The 19062-nt window shown below is 35.0% G+C and overlaps 1 protein-coding gene across 1 annotated transcript; it reads left to right on the forward strand.

Moving 5' to 3' along the window:
- The first annotated feature begins 1094 nt into the window (after positions 1-1094).
- Positions 1095-5145, forward strand: LOC139860274 (uncharacterized mitochondrial protein AtMg00810-like). The gene is made up of 3 exons (XM_071849042.1): positions 1095-1477; positions 3717-3829; positions 4544-5145. Exons 1-3 carry the CDS (start codon positions 1095-1097, stop codon positions 5143-5145), a joined length of 1098 nt encoding a protein of 365 aa, XP_071705143.1.
- The last annotated feature ends 13917 nt before the right edge of the window (positions 5146-19062 follow it).

Raw genomic sequence — 19062 nt, forward strand, 5'->3', positions numbered from 1 at the left:
ATCGACCAAGACATAATAAACTTGAACCACGTGCTGTCAAGTGTGGTTTTCTCGGGTATTCACGAGTTCAAAAAGGTTACAGATGTTACAGCCCAACTCTTCGTCGGTACTTTACCAGCGCTGATGTTACTTTTAACAAGTCGTGTTCCTACCTCAATAGTCCTTTAGACTCATCCAATCCTGTCCCTGATCCTTCCGAATCTCTAGATCCCGTAGTCTCTACGATTCCTATCAAAATTATATCGCCAGCGACTGTGTCTATACCATCTGACACTCACTATGAGAATGTTTATGTGTGGAGGCATGACAGACAAGTATTAGAGACCCGCGAGACTCATGAGCACTCAAACTCGTGTCCTGAATCCGATAACTCCCCTGTTCTACAAGCGTCACCTAACACACAACCTGATCAAGAACCTCATCCTGAACTGTATGACCCACCCGGTGCCCCATTTCCTAGTATTCCAATTGCATTTGGAAAACCCACGAGAAGCTCTACACGATATCCCATCCGAAATTATCTTGCTTACTGTCGTCTCTCACCTGAATCGAGTGCCTACACAGCATCTATTGACAATCATCATGTTCCCAGAAATATAACAGAGGCACTTAATCATTTTGGATGGTTTAAAGCAATGCAAGAAGAGATGAATGCCCTCCAACAAAATCATACATGGGAGTTAGTGCAACTTCCTCCCGGGAAACATAAAATTGGTTGTAAATGGGTATTCACGGTGAAACTCAATCCTGACGGTTCATTACATCAGTTGAAAGCGCGGTTAGTAGCAAAGGGTTATTCTCAGGCATATGGTATCGACTATGAAGAGACGTTCTCTCCGGTTGCCAAGATGCCCTCTGTAAGGATTTGCATAACATTGGTTGCTATTAATCACTGGCCACTCCATCAATTAGATGTCAAGAATGCTTTTCTTAACGGCGTTCTTGAGGAGGAGGTATATATGGAACAACCACCCGGTTTTATCGTCAATGAGGAGGGTTCTAAAGTATGTCGGTTGAAACGATCACTGTATGGACTTAAACAGTCTCCCAGGGCATGGTTCGGATGATTCTCTAACGTACTTCAGAATTTCAGAATGACTCGTAGTTCTCAAGATTATTCTTTATTCTTTAGGCACAAGGAAGGGCGTCGAATCATCCTTGTTGTCTATGTTGATGATATCATTATCACTGGAGATGATAGCAGTGGGGTAGTTGAGTTAAAGCGCTTCCTACAATCTCAATTTCAGATTACAGATTTGGGACGACTCCGTTACTTTCTTGGAATAGAAGTATCTCGATCCCCGCAAGGAATCCTTTTGTCTCAAAGAAAATACGTTCTTGATATGTTGTCTGAGTGTGGGTTATTGGGGTGCAAACCAGTGGAAAGTCCAATGTTGGCTACAACAAAACTTCTTCCAAAGGATGGAAATCCTTTAAAGGATCCAGAACGATACAGGAGATTAGTTGGGAAGTTGATGTAACATCCTGATGACGATATTAGTTAGAATTTACCTTTTTGGCCTTTTGTCTGTTTCGTATTTTAAAGAACATTTTAATGAATTAATTAATTGAGTTTTTTCAATTAATTATTAGTCTAGTGGGTGCTTTTTGTGACAAGGGTCACATAAATATTTTATTTATCAATTTTGGACTTCGTTTGAGCTACCAAACGAAGTGTGTTGCGTTTCGGTAATCAGGTAAATACCCGTGTTTTATAAGAAATGGGATTTAATACCCATTTAAAGACTAAAACCGCCCCTTGTTTCTATTTTAGTTCCAGAACTTGGTCTTCCACTTCTCTCTCTTCGTTCCCATCGAACCCCAACACCATAAACCCTAGTTCTTTGATTTTTGTTGAAGATGATGATTAATTACAAGCTCATATTCAGATTTCTTGCTTCTTTAACATCCATAACAGGTTTGTCTTCTACTAATCTTGTATTTGATTCTTGATAATATAGGGTTTTTGATAAAAAGTTAGAAAATGCAATTGGTGCTTGAATCTTCCTTCTTGTATTGTTATTTGTTAGATATATGTTAGATTAATAATAACTACATGTTTGTATCTCCAATTTCTTGTTTTGTTCCTGATGATTTGGTGTTCTTGACAAAAATGATAAATATTGTATTTTATGCTTAAATCTTGAATTGATGTGTTCTTTTGCTTGTGGAATGCTAGATTATTGTTGTGTATGTTTGTTCATCTTTGAGAACCCTTAACTTGGTCAAAATACTACTCGAAACATGAAAATAGTGGGTGAAATCGAAGGGTTCGGCAGCGTAGCTGCTGCTGCGTTATTTTTTTGCTGCTGTGTAGCAGCCCTGTCATGATGATGTTCGCCCACGTGGTGTGCACCCGTTTACCCGTACCTTTGTTTTGTGGTTCATGTACGTTGTTTGGTCGCCCGTGTGGCTCATGACCCGCTCGTTTGGCCATGTTTAGTGTATGTATTATATATTTATATATAAGTGTGTATATATATGTAATATAAGTGCATATATAAGTGTATGTGTATATATATTCTTGTATATATATGTGTGTATGATCGTGGACTTGTTTCTTGACCAAAAAACTGCTCGAAACTCAATTTTTGTGGGTGAATCCGAGAGGGACAGCAGCGTAGCTGCTGCTACTGTTTTTGCTGCTGCGCGCGGGCTGTTTCTGCAGCATTTTTGCAGCTGGAGCTGCTGTTTGCAGCCTTTATGTTGCTGCTCTGCTGCGCTTCGCCCACCGTAGCGCGCATCGGCTTGGCGTGGTTGCACCCCGATGACCCGTACACTTGTGCTATGCTTCATGTGTTGATTTATTCGCTCGTTTGACCCCATTTGACCCGCTTGGACTATATTGTGTCAAAATGGGTATTTGTTGGTTTTGATACGTCCACAATGTCGTGTCAAGTGTATATGCATATTTCGATATTTTAAAATCGTTTTTCAGCTTATTTGGGTTAAAGTGGGAAAAATGGGTCATTAGTGTCTAGTTGTCCCATTTGTGTGACTTGGCAATGTGCGTGTGTGTGTGTGTGTGTGTGTGTGTGTGTGTGTGTATATATATATATATATATATATATATATATATATATATATATATATATATATATATATATATATATATATATATATATATATATAGAAAGAGATATAGTTAGTATATGTGGTGCGGTTTACTAACTTGTTCAGTATTTGTCCTCGGGTGATACAGACGAGGAGAAGACTCGGTGACATTAGACTACCGAGTTTATCTGACAATCGGTGAGTGGGTCTATCTAAGGATAGAGTTTGAGTAGCAAGCCGCGCTACTGTCGTTTACTCTATTTTATTAGACTGTGGTTATATCCGATTGCCATGATTAGATATTTGATTGCCATGTTTAGATAATGGTTAACATGTTAGTGAATTATTACATGTTGATGATATTGTGTGATATTATGTGCACTGTGTTTGACGCCAGCCGGGCCTGGGGAGGCTGGGGACTCATAACCAAGCCTAGGGAGGTTAGAGTCCTTATGAGGTCAACCGAGCCTGGGGAGGTTGGGTCCAAAGGCTACTGATTGTGGAGTATAGTTTGAATGACGCATCCCCTGCGTCCGAATGACTATACTGTGAATCGAGTAGCGAGGACTATCGGTAGACTCTAGCCCGATCAACAAGGAGTCGTATGCTCGTAAAAGCCGCCGATCCTCATATTGCCGTTGTCTTTGTTTGTATGCTGTTAGGACGTTAGCATACTTTTATATGGTTGTGGGATTGATGCTTAGACTTGATCCGTTAGATAGATTCTATTCACTTAGCAGTTGTGCTAATCCCCTCACATTTCCACCCTTTGCAGGTTAAGTTCTGTTGTATGTTAGATATCAGGGTAAAGATGAGATGCTGGAAGATATGTTTGACAAGTCGAAACTCTGATGTCGCGTCTTTTGTTACTAGTGCCGTTGTTTTAATGTAACACCCAGTTTTTAATATATGTAATGGACTTTAAATAAATGATATGATGTAAATAAAATATAGTACAAGTGTCTTTTATATATATGTATCAGATTTAATAAACAGGTTTCCGCTGTGACTTAAAAAAAAATCAGGGGTGTTATAGTTGAATTATCTAACAGTTACTCGACCTGATATATCTTATCCAGTAAGTATTTTGAGCCAGTTCATGTCCGACCCGCATACTAGTCATTTGGATGCAGCCAGTGGCGGTACCAGGATTTTTTTCCACCGGGGGCAAAAAAAAATTAAAATCGTAGCAATTTTTTGGGCAAAATATGGAAGTTTTGGGGCAAAAAATGAAGGTTTTTAGACAAATTATGAAGGTTTTAGGGCAAAATTTGAAGGTTTACGGTCAAAATTTGAAGGTTTTGGGGTAAAATTTGGAGATTTTTGGGAAAAATTTGAAGGTTTTGGGACAAAATATGTAGGCTTTGGAGCAAAAAAAAATCCATTGGGGGCAAAGTCGAAAAATCCAAAATTTTTACACTGAAAATTGCAAATCCACTGGGGGCGACTGCCCCCGCTTGTCCCTTCTAAAAAACGCCCCTGGATGCAGCCCTCCGTGTTTTGAGATATCTCAAAGCCACACCAGGTTTAGGAATACTTTATTCTGATCAGGGTCATTGTCGAGTTGGCGCATTTACTGAAGAAGGATATGGTAAAATATCCGGTTTCTCCGATGCTGATTGGGCTGGTTGCCCTATCTCTAGAAGATCTACTACAGGGTATTGTGTCTTTGTTGGTGGTAATCTTGTTTCTTGGAAAAGCAAGAAACAACATACATTATCCAGATCAAGTGCGGAATCAGAATACAGGGCGATGGCGGATGTGTCGTGTGAAATGACATGGATTAAAAGACTTCTTAGAGAGCTGGGAGTTGTTACTGACAACTTGACGAGGCTTTACTGTGATAGTCAATCGGCCATACATATAGCCAAGAATCAAGTTTTTCATGAGAGGACTAAACACATTGAGGTTGATTGTCATTTGGTTAGAGATCATGTGGTTGGAACTAAATCGAACCCTCCGTCTATTCAGCCGATACACATCAGGACGGAAAATCAACTTGCAGACATTCTCACGAAACCTCTTCGCAAATCGCAAATAGATTTTATCTGTAACAAGTTGGGCATGATCAACATCTATGCACCAACTTGAGGAGGAGCGATAGAAAGTCAATAACATAGAAATAGATAATATGTATAAAGCATCTTTGAAAGTAGGTTAACCTTATACCTAGAATAGACATCCACTTGTGTATATGTAGACAACATGTTTTCATGAATAAACACATCATTCAGTTTTCAAATTCAGCTAAATAACATTTACAAAAGGGGCGGCGCGGTGTGCTAAAATTAATAGCATACAGTGATAGCAATCACGGTATGGACATGGATGATCGAAAGGGATTATATACAATGATAGTAGTGTTTTATCTTGATGATAGCCCAATCACTTGGGTGTCTCAAAAACAGCAGACTGTGTCATTGTCATCATGGAATTTATGGCGGCAACCTTGGCTGCGTGTAGAGATATTTGGTGAAGGAAACTGTGATTGAACTTATGAAGAACGCGGTGTTTCATGGCCAAAGTATTTTAAAGTTAGTTACTGGTTATGCAGTTAATTTCCTTTTCCTTTCCTGGTTAAATACTAGTATTTGTCGGTTTTATTATTTTCAAGATAGTTTCATGTAACCTTCAAGATAGTTTCATGTAACCTGATCAGTTTGAGTAAAGGATATAAAAAACAGAAAATTCCCCCGGCCACTTTTCCTTCATTGCATTTGATACAGTTTATACTTTATACAATTTGGTTAATATCACCTTAAAATTTTTAATCCATCATAGTCAACTTTAGGCGTAAACTAGTGTGTACGCCAAAAAAGATTGTAAGTTGTTAAATAATAAATACCAAGAGCAATGCCAAAAAGTGTATACAACTTAATACATGTGTATTTGCGACAAATATAGAGTACAAAAAATAAGCCAGTATAGAAAATTAGAAACAAATGAATTGAAACTTAATTACTTGTATATATGCGAAAACTAGAGTATAGAAAATCAAGCCAGTATAGAACTCAGTAATAAACAAAGCTTAATTACTTTTATATATATGCATATACCTTGACTTGGTTCGTCGATTTCTAAATTCTAATTGATCCTGGTCAAGTTTGGAGAGACAAGACTTTCAGAAAAGCTATATGGATTCGTTAAGAACACTCTAGAACAAAAGACGGCATTTTCAAAGTCACTTTCTTCTTTAGTGTCATCTAACACCATTTCGTTGTTGCCATTGTTATCAGAACACATTGATCGTAATAACGTAAGGAACTCATGGTTTCCATCCTGTAAAATATTAGTCCAAGATTCTTTTACCCCATATTCATCAACCAAATTTGACCTTTGTTACTCAGAACAATAATAGCAAGCTTATCACCAATACCAACAAGTCTGCAACTACTATCATTAACATTAACAATACCAACATCATCAGGTGATGGCAATTCGTTAAAATTTTCAGATGCTAAACTAAAAGCTATAATTACCCCTAAACCATCAGAACGCTTTTTAGCAAACCAATGAAGAAGCCCGTTAACATAAACACCTGGCGAATCGACTATGTAAGAATAATCTTTCAAAAAATTAGTCACCCGTGTACAAGTATTATTACTTCTAAGACTATAAGCATGAAAACGTGTGCTAATATCACGAGACCGAGTTTTCGAGGGGATAGTAACAAACTTGTAATCATCAGTTAGCGAATCATAACCAAATCCATACCTAATGCGCCCTTTTCGGGTATTCTTATTCAGCTTATGTCTAATACATTCAGGTAACGTCATAAACTCCCTAGTTGTTGGATTTAAAACAATACCAGATGATACAAACACAAGGCCATTACAAGATCCATGTATATTTAGGGGACCTGTATATAAGATACATGATTTTGTTGGTGTTTTTCTATGGTGATAATTAAGTGTACATAAACCGAACGAATGGACATCACGGGATAGATATATGATGTGATTTCGGTTGAGGGTTTTATGATGAATTTTGATGAATTGTGGTGATGAAAGTTCAGATAGCCAGTCCTTTGAAACGCACCTGAAACGACCAACTGATTTGGCCGGAAGCCGATACATGATCTCGGTGATGATCTCCGGTGGAATTGTGATGCTGAATTCAGACGCCGTTTCCGTCGTCTTCTTCCCTTTGGACGCCATTGTTTTGTTAGGGTTTCAATTCGACAAAGTATCTTCTGTTCACGATATTTATTACGGACCGTTAATTGTAAAGCCGATATAGGTTTATATATAATTTTAATTTTAATTTTAATTTTAATTTTAATTTTAATACATGTATATATTACTCCGTATAACATAATAATAATGTTATTGTTATAATTCAGTAGGCTTATAACTACCTTTAGTGGTTTGATTCTTGATGTTATAATTCAGTAGGCTTATAACTACCTTTAGTGGTTTGATTCTTGATGTTATAATTCAGTAGGCTTATAACTACCTTTAGTGATTTGATTCTTGATTTAGAATACTAATAATGAAGTGTAAGAACAAAGATGATAATGGAGAGAAAGAAAGAAACACTTTGTAAGTGTGAGAAATGGTGCAAGTTTAATGCTTGCATTCATGAGTATTTATAGCTTAAAATCTCAATATAAAAATACATACTTTGTGTACCAAAATTGACTATATGTATACACCAAAATTGACTATCCATATCTATATTATTATTATTATTATAACACTCCCCCTTGGATAGCAATTTTATTTTGTTGAAGATCAACTATAAATTACTGCCTCGTTAAAAACCTTGCTAAAGAAAACCCAGTGGGAAAAAACTTTAGCTAAGGGAAAAAGAGTGCAGCATGGAGTTGACTCCCCCTCAAGTAGACATCGCTTCAGCTGTTACATCTTTTGAACATGTCTCATGCCAATGTTATGAACGTGTGTTCTGAAAATAGCAGTTGGAAGTGCTTTCGTGAAAAGATCAGCAGAGTTTTTGCTAGATTGCACATATCTCATTTCAATCTGGTTGTCCTTAATGAGATTTTGAGTGTATGAGAAGAATCTAGGTGGTATGTGTTTTGTTCGGTCACTTTTGATATACCCTTCTTTCATCTGTGCTATGCAAGCTGCATTATCTTCATAGATAGTTGTTGGACTTTTATCGCGTTCTAGTCCACAAGAATCAGTAATGAGTTGTGTCATTGATCTCAACCAAAAACATTCTCGAGTAGCTTCATGTAATGCAATCACTTCGGCATGATTTGACGATGTAGCAACAAGTGTTTGTTTTTGAGAACGCCATGATATTGCAGTACCTCCATTTAGGAATACATATCCAGTTTGAGATTTAGCTTTATGTGGATCAGATAAATAACCTGCATCTGCATAACCAACCAAATCTTGTTTTGATTCGTTAGAATAAAATAATCCTAAATCAGTAGTTCCTCGAAGGTATCGAAATATGTGTTTGATCCCATTCCAGTGTCTTTTGGTAGGAGCAGAGCTGAACCTTGCCAACAAATTAACTGCAAAAGAAATGTCAGGTCTTGTACAATTTGTAAGATACATAAGAGCTCCAATTGCACTAAGATATGGTACTTCTGGTCCAAGAATGTCTTCTTGATCTTCACATGGACGAAATGGATCAGCTTCAACATTGAGTGATCTAACAACCATAGGAGTACTTAATGGTTTTGCCTTGTCCATATTGAAACGTTTCAAAATCTTTTCAGTATATGTTGTTTGATGTACAAGTAAACCATTAGGCATATGCTCAATTTGTAAACCAAGGCAATACTTGGTTTTTCCGAGATCTTTCATTTCAAATTCTTTCTTTAGAAGTTGAATGGCTTCATGGATCTCTTTATTTGTACCTATGATGTTAAGATCATCAACATAAACAGCTATGATCACATATCCGGATGTTGTTTTCTTAATGAAAACACAAGGGCAAGTAAGATTATTTGTATACCCTTTGCTTATCAAGTAATCACTTAATCGGTTATACCACATACGTCCCGATTGTTTTAACCCATATAAAGATCTTTGTAATTTAATCGAATACATTTCTTTGGGTTTTGCATTTAATGCTTCTGGTACCTTAAATCCTTCAGGTAACTTCATATATATATCACTATCAAGTGATCCATATAGATAAGCAGTCACAACATCCATGAGATGCATTTCTAAATTTTTAGAAACTGCCAGACTGATTAAGTACCTAAAAGTAATTGCATCCATAACAGGAGAATAAGTTTCTTCATAATCAATTCCCGGTCTTTGAGAAAAACCTTGAGCTACAAGTCTAGCTTTATACCTTGTAACTTCATTTTTCTCATTTCTTTTTCGGACAAAAATCCATCTGTATCCTACAGGTTTCACATCTTTAGGAGTGAGAATGATGGATCCGAAAACTTTTCTTTTATTGAGTGATTCTAATTCAGCTCGTATTGCTTCTTTCCATTGAGCCCAATCATGTCTATTTTGACATTCAACCATAGATGTTGGTTCTGGATCATCATCATTATTCATGATGTCATATGCAACATTAAATGAAAATTTCTCATCAAGATTTTTCATTTCATTTCGGTTCCATAATATTTTTGAATATGCATAATTGATTGCAATTTCTGTATTGACATCATCAATCTCCTCTGCAGTAGGAGTACTGATTTGTGGTTCTTCTTGAACACTTTCTTTTACTTCATTATCAGCTGATTTTCTTTTTCGAGGATTTTTATCCTTTGAACCGATTGGTCTTCCACGTTTCTGACGTGGCAAAGATTCATGAGTGACGTTATTGCCAGCTTTTGGAATTTCAATTCGAGCTGGAGTATTTACTGCTGGTATATATGATTTTGTCACCGTTTTTGTATCTGTAAATGCATCAGGCAATTGATTTGCAAGTTCTTGTATATGCATTATCTTTTGAACTTCTGTCTCGCATTCTTTTGTGCGAGGATCAAGATACTTTAATTGAGGTTCACACCATGAAACATCATTTTCTTTATTTTTCATTTCTCCCCCTAATCTAGGGAACAATGTTTCATTAAAATGACAATCAGCAAAACGTGCTGTAAAAACGTCACCTGTCATAGGTTCAATATACCTTAATATTGAAGATGTTTCATATCCAACATATATTCCCAACCTCCTTTGAGGACCCATTTTTGTACGTTGTGGTGTCGCAATTGGAACATACACTGCACAACCAAATGTTCTAAGATGGGAAATATTTGGCTCTTGACCAAAAGCAAGTTGTAGGGGGGAATATTTATGACTTGCACTTGGTCTGATGCGAATCAATGCAGCAGCATGTAAAATTGCATGACCCCATATAGATACAGGGAGTTTTGTTCTCATTATCAATGGTCTAGCGATTAACTGTAAACGTTTAATCAATGACTCGGCTAAACCATTTTGTGTATGCACATGAGCAACAGAATGTTCAACAACAATTCCTATAGACATGCAATAGTCATTAAATGCTTGAGATGTAAATTCACCAGCATTATCAAGTCTCACCCTTTTAATGGTGTAATCAGGAAAATGAGCTCTCAATTTAATAATTTGGGCAAGAAATTTTGCAAATGCCACATTACGGCTTGATAACAGACAAACATGAGACCATCTGCTAGATGCGTCTATTAGAACCATGAAATATCTAAATGGTCCACATGGTGGATGAATTGGTCCACATATATCACCTTGAATTCTTTCAAGAAACATTGGTGATTCTTTCTCAACCTTAATTGGTGAGGGTCTAGTTATCAATTTTCCAAGAGAGCAAGATGTACATGGAACCATTGTATCATGATGGATTTTTCTATCCTTTAGTGGATGTCCATGAGTACATTCAATAATCCTTTTCATCATTGTTGATCCTGGATGGCCTAATCTGTTATGCCATAAACTGAATACACCAGGATCAATATATTTTTCGTTAACTACCATATGTATTTCTGGTACATTTATATGTGTATAATGTAATCCAGAACTAAGTCTTGGCAGTTTTTCAACCACATGACTCTTGTCAGTGATACTTAAATATTTCTCATTTTCTGTTGTCACTGACTGATAATCATACCCGTTAAGGTATATGTCGGAGAAACTCAATAAATTTCTGCTTGACTTGGGAGAAAATAAGGCATCATTTATTAAAAATTTTGTACCATTTGGTAGTATGAAATTTGCCTTTCCTATCCCTTTTATCAAGTTAGCAGGTCCTGATATTGTATGTATAGTTCCTTCCGTTGGTTTTAGATCAATAAAATATTTCTCGGATTTAAGTATAGTGTGTGTAGTTCCACTGTCTGCTATACAGAGATCTCCACCACTTGATTGATGTTGTATTCCAGCAAAATTCATATTGAACTTCATATATAAGAAATAAATAGTGAGTACATTAATATTACACAATATTTTAAACGCAAATAGATAGTACTGAAACATTTAGCAAACATAATGACAAAGACAGACGATATTAAATCGTTTATTTTTCAAAAGACACACAACTTAAACATTCAAGAAATCTTCATATAAATCAGATGGTTTCTCAGTGACTGTTGGATCAATATTATCCACAAAATTTACTTCCTTTTCTTTACCTTTCAGCGAATCCTGATACATCTTAACAAGATGTTTAGATGTTCGGCAAGTATTAGTCCAGTGGCCCATTCTACCACATCTGTAGCAAGATTCTTCAGAATTTTTAGAAGAATTTTCTTCAACATCTTGTTTAATGGGCTTGTTTTGTGGTTGATATTTATATTTTCGTGGATTACTATTTCTTTGACCACCACGGCCACGACCACGTCCACGTCCACGCCCATTACCATTACCATAAGGATGGTTTCTACCATAGTTATGGCTTTTGGCATGATGATGGTGATGGTTATTATAACCACGACCTTGCCCGCGTCCTTGTCCCTGTTTATAATTATTTGCAGTATTTGCTTCAGGGATTGCAAGTGTACCAGTAGGACGGGATTGCTGATTTTTCATTAATAGCTCATCATTTTGCTCTGCAACTAAGAGATATGAATTAAGTTCAGGATATGTTTTGAACTTTAGCATTCTCAAATTTCTTTGCACTGTGATGTTTGCAGCATTCATTGTGGAGAAAGTTTTCTCCATCATGTCTGCATCACTAATTTCATGTCCACAGAATTTAAGTTGTGAACATGTATTATACAGAGCTGAGCTGTATTCATTTACTTTCTTAAAGTCTTGGAACCTTAATGTTCTCCATTGTTCCATTGCAGCTGGAAGTAAAATTTCTCTTTGATTATTGAATCTGCTTTTGAGACCTTCCCATAAAACATGGGGATCTTCTACAGTCACATAATTATTTTGTAAGCATTCATCAATATGTTGATGAATAAAGCAACATGCCGTAGCTTGTTCTTTTTCAGAACAAGTGTTGTTTTCATTTATGGTTTCAAGAATGCCCATTGATTTAAGATGCATTTTTACTTTTATAACCCATGGCATGTAGTTGTTTCCAGTTGATTCTAAAGGAGTAAATTTAAGCTTTTCCAGATTCGACATTTTCTATTATCAAAAATTAAAACAAACATCATGATAAATTAGAGTCAATTTATATTCATAAGTATATAAACATTAAACATAAATTTAATATAACATAAATGATAAGTAGGTGACAGTGTCGACCATGTGTAAGCAATCATAAATAAATGTTATATAACAAAAATATAAATATTAGTAAACATAAATGAAAATTTGGCGACAGTGTCGACCATATATTTTTTCAGGTGGTATAACCGACCTATATCATTCTGGTGGTATAACCGACCATATATCATTTTGGTGGTATAACCGACCATATATCATTTTGGTGGTATAACCGACCATATATCATTTTGGTGGCAGAGCCAACCATATTTAGTATTAAGATTATCGTGCTGATAACGTGTTATAATTCAGTAGGCTTATAACTACCTTTAGTGGTTTGATTCTTGATGTTATAATTCAGTAGGCTTATAACTACCTTTAGTGGTTTGATTCTTGATGTTATAATTCAGTAGGCTTATAACTACCTTTAGTGATTTGATTCTTGATTTAGAATACTAATAATGAAGTGTAAGAACAAAGATGATAATGGAGAGAAAGAAAGAAACACTTTGTAAGTGTGAGAAATGGTGCAAGTTTAATGCTTGCATTCATGAGTATTTATAGCTTAAAATCTCAATATAAAAATACATACTTTGTGTACCAAAATTGACTATATGTATACACCAAAATTGACTATCCATATCTATATTATTATTATTATTATAACAGTTATATATTTATATTTATACCAGATTTAAGAGCCTGTGCGTTGCACGGAGACTCCTAATCAAAAAAACTGAAAACTTAAATTGTTATATCAATTAACGGTATGATAAAAGTACCAACTTGTACAGTTGTACCTATCTCTAAATGAAATTATGTTTGTTGCAACCAAATTATTAGTAGTATTATCATAAGTACTATGTTAATATAAGTACTATGTTAATATAGTATTTACAATGTTTATTGTAAACAATTATTCGCCGATACTAAGATTTAAGTGCCAGTGCGTTGTACGACAGTTCAAAATAGAAGTATTCGAAAAACGTTACAAATTGATACTGATTAGCTTATGATACAATACAATGACGACACCTTTCATTATTTATAATATTAGTATTGAAACAACAAATCATTGTATTAAGCGTTGACTATATAGAGGTCCACTCGGAAGCAATCTCTTTATCCGTCAAATAGAGAGAGGGATGACTTTCTTTACTTTTGAGAGTGTTTCACTATGGGTGAAGAAATGACTTGTTTTTATTCTCGGATAGGAGAAAGATTGTCTACATCTTACCTCTCCATACAACACTCATGTGGTATTGGGTTTTGTTGTTGTTGTTGTTGTTTGTATATATATATATATATATATATATATATATATATATATATATATATATATATATATATATATATATATATATAAGAGTCCGTGAATTGCACGACAGTTCAAAAACGTTATTTTTGGTACCGATTGTTTGTATGATACACTTACAAAGGACGAAATCATTCATTACTGAAAGTATCTGTAATGAAACCAAATTTATTGTAAATTTGAATTTCGTAAATGCCATGAATCAATACACTTTTAATGCAACAATCAACTGCTTACAGTCATTACGAAGTTTCCATTCTCTAATACTGCAATTGGTGTTATCTAAAACACCCTTCTAATAAAGAAAATCAAAAGTAAATCCTATGCGAATAAATGACATCAACTAATTTGTATCAGATGATAATGAGCATACATAATAGGGAATTTAACTTAAATTCATTTCATTATGTCAGTAGACGTCTTGATACAATATATGCAAGCTCAATAGTAAAATGTACCTCATCATTCCTAATTTCAGGTGAAATCCAAAAGTCTTCACCAACCCGAGAGCCAAGCATAGTCGGTCTGTGACAACCCGAAAATTTCTAACCAAATTTAAACTTTATTTTTATATTATTCTGACACGATAAGCAAAGTCTGTAAAGTTGAATCTCAAAATTTTCGAACTATTCAAATACCCTTCGGTTGTTCTCGATGATTCGCGAACAATTATGTGTATATTATAACTTGAAAACGTTAACAAAGTATTAAATATATAATGTTTTACATTAAACTTATTTGTTTCAATATATATTTAGTATATTTACCTACGGAACTAAAAGATAATATCAAAACGATTAAATTAGAAGATATTTTGTTTAGCATTTATCAATCCCATAAGTCTTGTGATATTGTTACGGGTCTCTGTTGTGAGGTCCACTGTGATTTAAGAAATACGACTTTTTAAAATTTTAAAAATTCATTCGATTGAATTAATTCCCTAATTTACGGTGCAATAGTTAGAGTAAGGCACGAAATACCGGCCGTGATAAAGTAAAAACAAAAGAAACCGGACCGGCCCTTTTTAGGAGGCGCATGATAAAATTCTATTTTTTTTAAACTATAAACTTTATATATTATATTTTGGGTGGTCATTTTTCTTTAAACAAACGTATAAAGTATTTTAGACATGGGTACTTTTTACTACACGTTTCTCATAGATCATGACACTTAAACTTTAAAACTCATTCTTATGTTATGTTACTAACTAGAAAAAATTCGACCGCGCGTTGCTGCGGTTGTATTCGACGCGCGGTCGAATTTGGATATACGTTGTTTGGTACCTAATATATCTAGTATGTTGGGTTGTTTATTGAACGTGTATGTATATGTATGTAAAGCTTTTTTAACGATGTCCGTTTCGCGTATAGTTAGTTGCGTTGTGTTCGTAAAATTATTTCGAGTTGAACGGTGGTCTCGGAAAAATTTAACTCGCACCGAGCGAGAATATAGGGCCCGTTATTTAGTGTTTTTTTAACGATATCCGTTTCGCGTGTAGTTAGTCCCGTTGGATTCTTGAGATTTTTTAGAGCTGAACGGTGTTCTCGGAAAAATTTAACTCGCACCGAGCGGGAAGATATGACTCTCTGAAAAATCGGGTGGAGTTTATTAATTAAAATAAAAAAATGACATTTTGTACCCCTGTTTTGGAGGGTGAAGTTGCATATTGCTCAAATTTTGGGGGGTAAATTTGTTTTTTTCTATTTGTGTTTTTATGTGTCGTTTGGTTTATTTATTTGGGGCCAAACGGCCAAGATTTTAGTGTCAATTAGTATGTATTGAAATAAGAGAAAATTAGTTTAAATAATAATATTTTTCTAACAAAATATGAGGTTTGATTAATTAAAAATGAAAATGACACCATAAACCACTATAATGGCATTTAGTGTAAAAGATACTTTTGCTTTCTTGACTTCTCACACATGGACCCCGGAAACAATACTAGCACTCAATTTAAATTGTAATTGCTTCTTTTGTTTTTTATGTGACTATATATAAATACTAACAAAAGTCACGGAATGCTTCATTGTGTTTATCACGTGGGATAGAAACCAAAAAGAAAAAAAAATTAAGATTGCGGCTGTTTCAAATTTTTGTTTGTTCCTTCATGCGCACAAATAGGGGTTATATAAGTTAGTCTTTTTGTTCGATGAAGAGAACACATAAACACTCTAATAATAATATTTTCATTCTCTTCTCTTCTTACTAACTGAACGAGACTCTTAGATAAATATATTTTATCATTATTATTAGTTTTATTATTATATAATACATAAAATACTACGACGGGGTTATATTCGGGTGGTTTCAAAATGAGTTTTCGAACGGAATACAGCTAAGGAAATTATGGGTTATAGCTATGGAAGTCATGGGTAATGTTCGTGGGTATTATTCGCAAGTCAAACCTAGTGTTTATCATCTCTGTTGCGTCTACGTACTTTCCTGCAATATTGAATCACAATATTGATACGTGAACACTCATATCATAACTTTTATATATTAATAGTGTATCCCTGACTAGTGCTCGAGTATTTAGGATTATGCATGCTTGTATGCTAAATTTCGCCGTTAAATAGTTTATGACAGATCACGAATTTGATACATATGCTACTGATATAAAGTATATGATATGCATGTTTTTGGAAAGCTGGCGAAAAATTATTAACTTTTCATTTAGAAATCGCGTGATTTCGATGAACGAATTAAAAGATATGGTCAACTGAATTATGTTTGACGTTAATTGAAATTGTGTTTAAAACTGTAAATTAATATTCAAACAACTTTTCTATGAGATTGATAAATTGGATTTTTAGATATTACTAATCGAGTAAATGAATCTCTATATAAGGCACGTCTCGTTTTGTTGAACAATTGTCAAAGTTGACTGTCTTATCATGTTTTAAAGCTTTATAAACACTATAATCTGATTTTACAAGTATTGGAAAGCTATGTGAAATAATAAAATATTTTCGATTGTCATGATAATTCAAATATAATATAGCTCCTGAAATAAATAATATTTGGAGTTTGATAAACTATAAATTCATTCAATTATCAAGACTTATATTTTGTTAATAAACATGTATAGATTTAAAGATCATATTGGGTCAGGTTGACTTTTGAGATGACTTTTGTTAACTTTTGCATATCGGTCTCGAGCATTAGGATTGTGATACACTATGACCCAACCTAGCTTGTTAGACATTTATTGACCAACATATGTTCTCTAGGTTGAGATCTACGATTACTTTGCATTCCAAGTTTCAGTCACATTTCGGTGAATGAATTTATGTGCTGCTAAGGTGAGTTTATAGATCCCTTTTTAATTACTTTTGCAATCTATATTTTTGGGCTGAGAATACATGCACTTTATTTTAAACTCAATGGATACAAGTACATACTAAATTCTACACCGAGTTTGAACCTAAAATCCCTTAGCTTTGGTAACTAGTAACTGCCGGTTATAAGAACTGGTGGGCGCGAATAGTTGTATATGGATCCATAGAGCTTGACATCCCCGTCTGTTCCAGGTATAGAAACCCTAGCCTGAACTATAAAACAGACGTATGCTATTTGAGTTTAGTATACGTTGGATTGCGTGTATTTTACATGTTGGTTGCATGTATGTTAAAACAGGGGTACTTATTATAGACGTTAAAGCTTAGTTACCAGGGTGCTCAATCTTGTAGAATATTTTGACATATATTTCTGGATGAAACAACTGAAATTTTGTGATCCACCTTTATATACGGATTGTGCGCAACATTAAAACTATGAACTCACCAACCTTTGTGTTGACACTTGAAAGCATGTTTATTCTCAGGTTCCTAGAAGTCTTTCGCTGTTTGCTTATCTGTTATACAAGCTATGTGCATGGAGTCATACATGCTTTATTCGAGAAAACGTTGCATTCACAAAATCATCACCATGTATCATATTTTGACTGTATTATCAACGGATGTAGTATTGTAAACCATTAATTACGGTGATTGTCTATATGTAGAAATCATCAAACATCAAAAACCTTGAAATTTGATATTCAATTATGGTGTGCCTTTTTCAAAAGAATGCAATGTTTACAAAACGTATCATGTAGAGGTCAGTACCTCACTGTGAAATCGATGAATGATGTGTTCGTCCAAAGGAATTTGGACGGGTCATCACAGTTGGTATCAGAGCTTGAGGTCATAGGGAACCAGAATTTGCATTAGTGTGTTTAACTGATAATTGTTAGGATGCATTAGTGAGTCTGGACTATGACCGTATCTGTTTTTACCGAGTTTTACTTATCATTTCTTGTCGGAAATTACATGCTTATCATTCTTTAATCTAGACATGTCTTACTGCAATTATTGCATAAATAGAAGTATAGACAAATCATATCTTATCATATTTATCTCAACGGACTTTGTCTGACACTTTTCCTAATTTTCCTCCGTAAATTACGGAATCTTTTTGCTATATATACGTATTCAAGGAGACGAAGATATCATTCAGTATTCAACACCCATCTCATATCGAAAACCCTTTATCCGGTCATATAATATGGATTTCTCACTTGATTCCTCGAACTCCTCGAGCTCTGAAAGCAGTGTGACAGGAATGGAGCAACCAATTAGCCATCATCTATTCTGGATGAATTGGGGATGGGTTCGTAGCTTACTTAATCATTGGAGACAAGAAGAAGGTGATCCATTCCATCCACCACATTCCCCCCTTGGCGAAGAACCTGAAGCACTTACCTGCGAACTTGTTCGTAATACCATTTTCTCTCTCATTTTCAGAGTATCTCGTCACGATTATATACTATCTCAAATTCTAGATCTTATTCATCCACTCGTCCGAACCGACAATCACCCCGGTGTAATAGAAGAAGTCAACGAGCTTCGTGCTCGAGTAGTGGCTTTGGAGGATATGGTGCAAAGGTTACAAGCACCAGCAGCATCACCGACATCAACAGTACCACCATCATCTACATCAACAGTACCATTACCACCACCAACAACAACATCCGCATCCCACACCTCAACATCACAATCTGTACCTCGAACATCAGCATCATACGCACCGTAGATAACAAGGAGTACCAACAACAAACGA

This window comes from Rutidosis leptorrhynchoides, chromosome 7 (genome assembly GCF_046630445.1).
Source record: "Rutidosis leptorrhynchoides isolate AG116_Rl617_1_P2 chromosome 7, CSIRO_AGI_Rlap_v1, whole genome shotgun sequence".
NCBI classification, from domain to species: domain Eukaryota; kingdom Viridiplantae; phylum Streptophyta; class Magnoliopsida; order Asterales; family Asteraceae; genus Rutidosis; species Rutidosis leptorrhynchoides.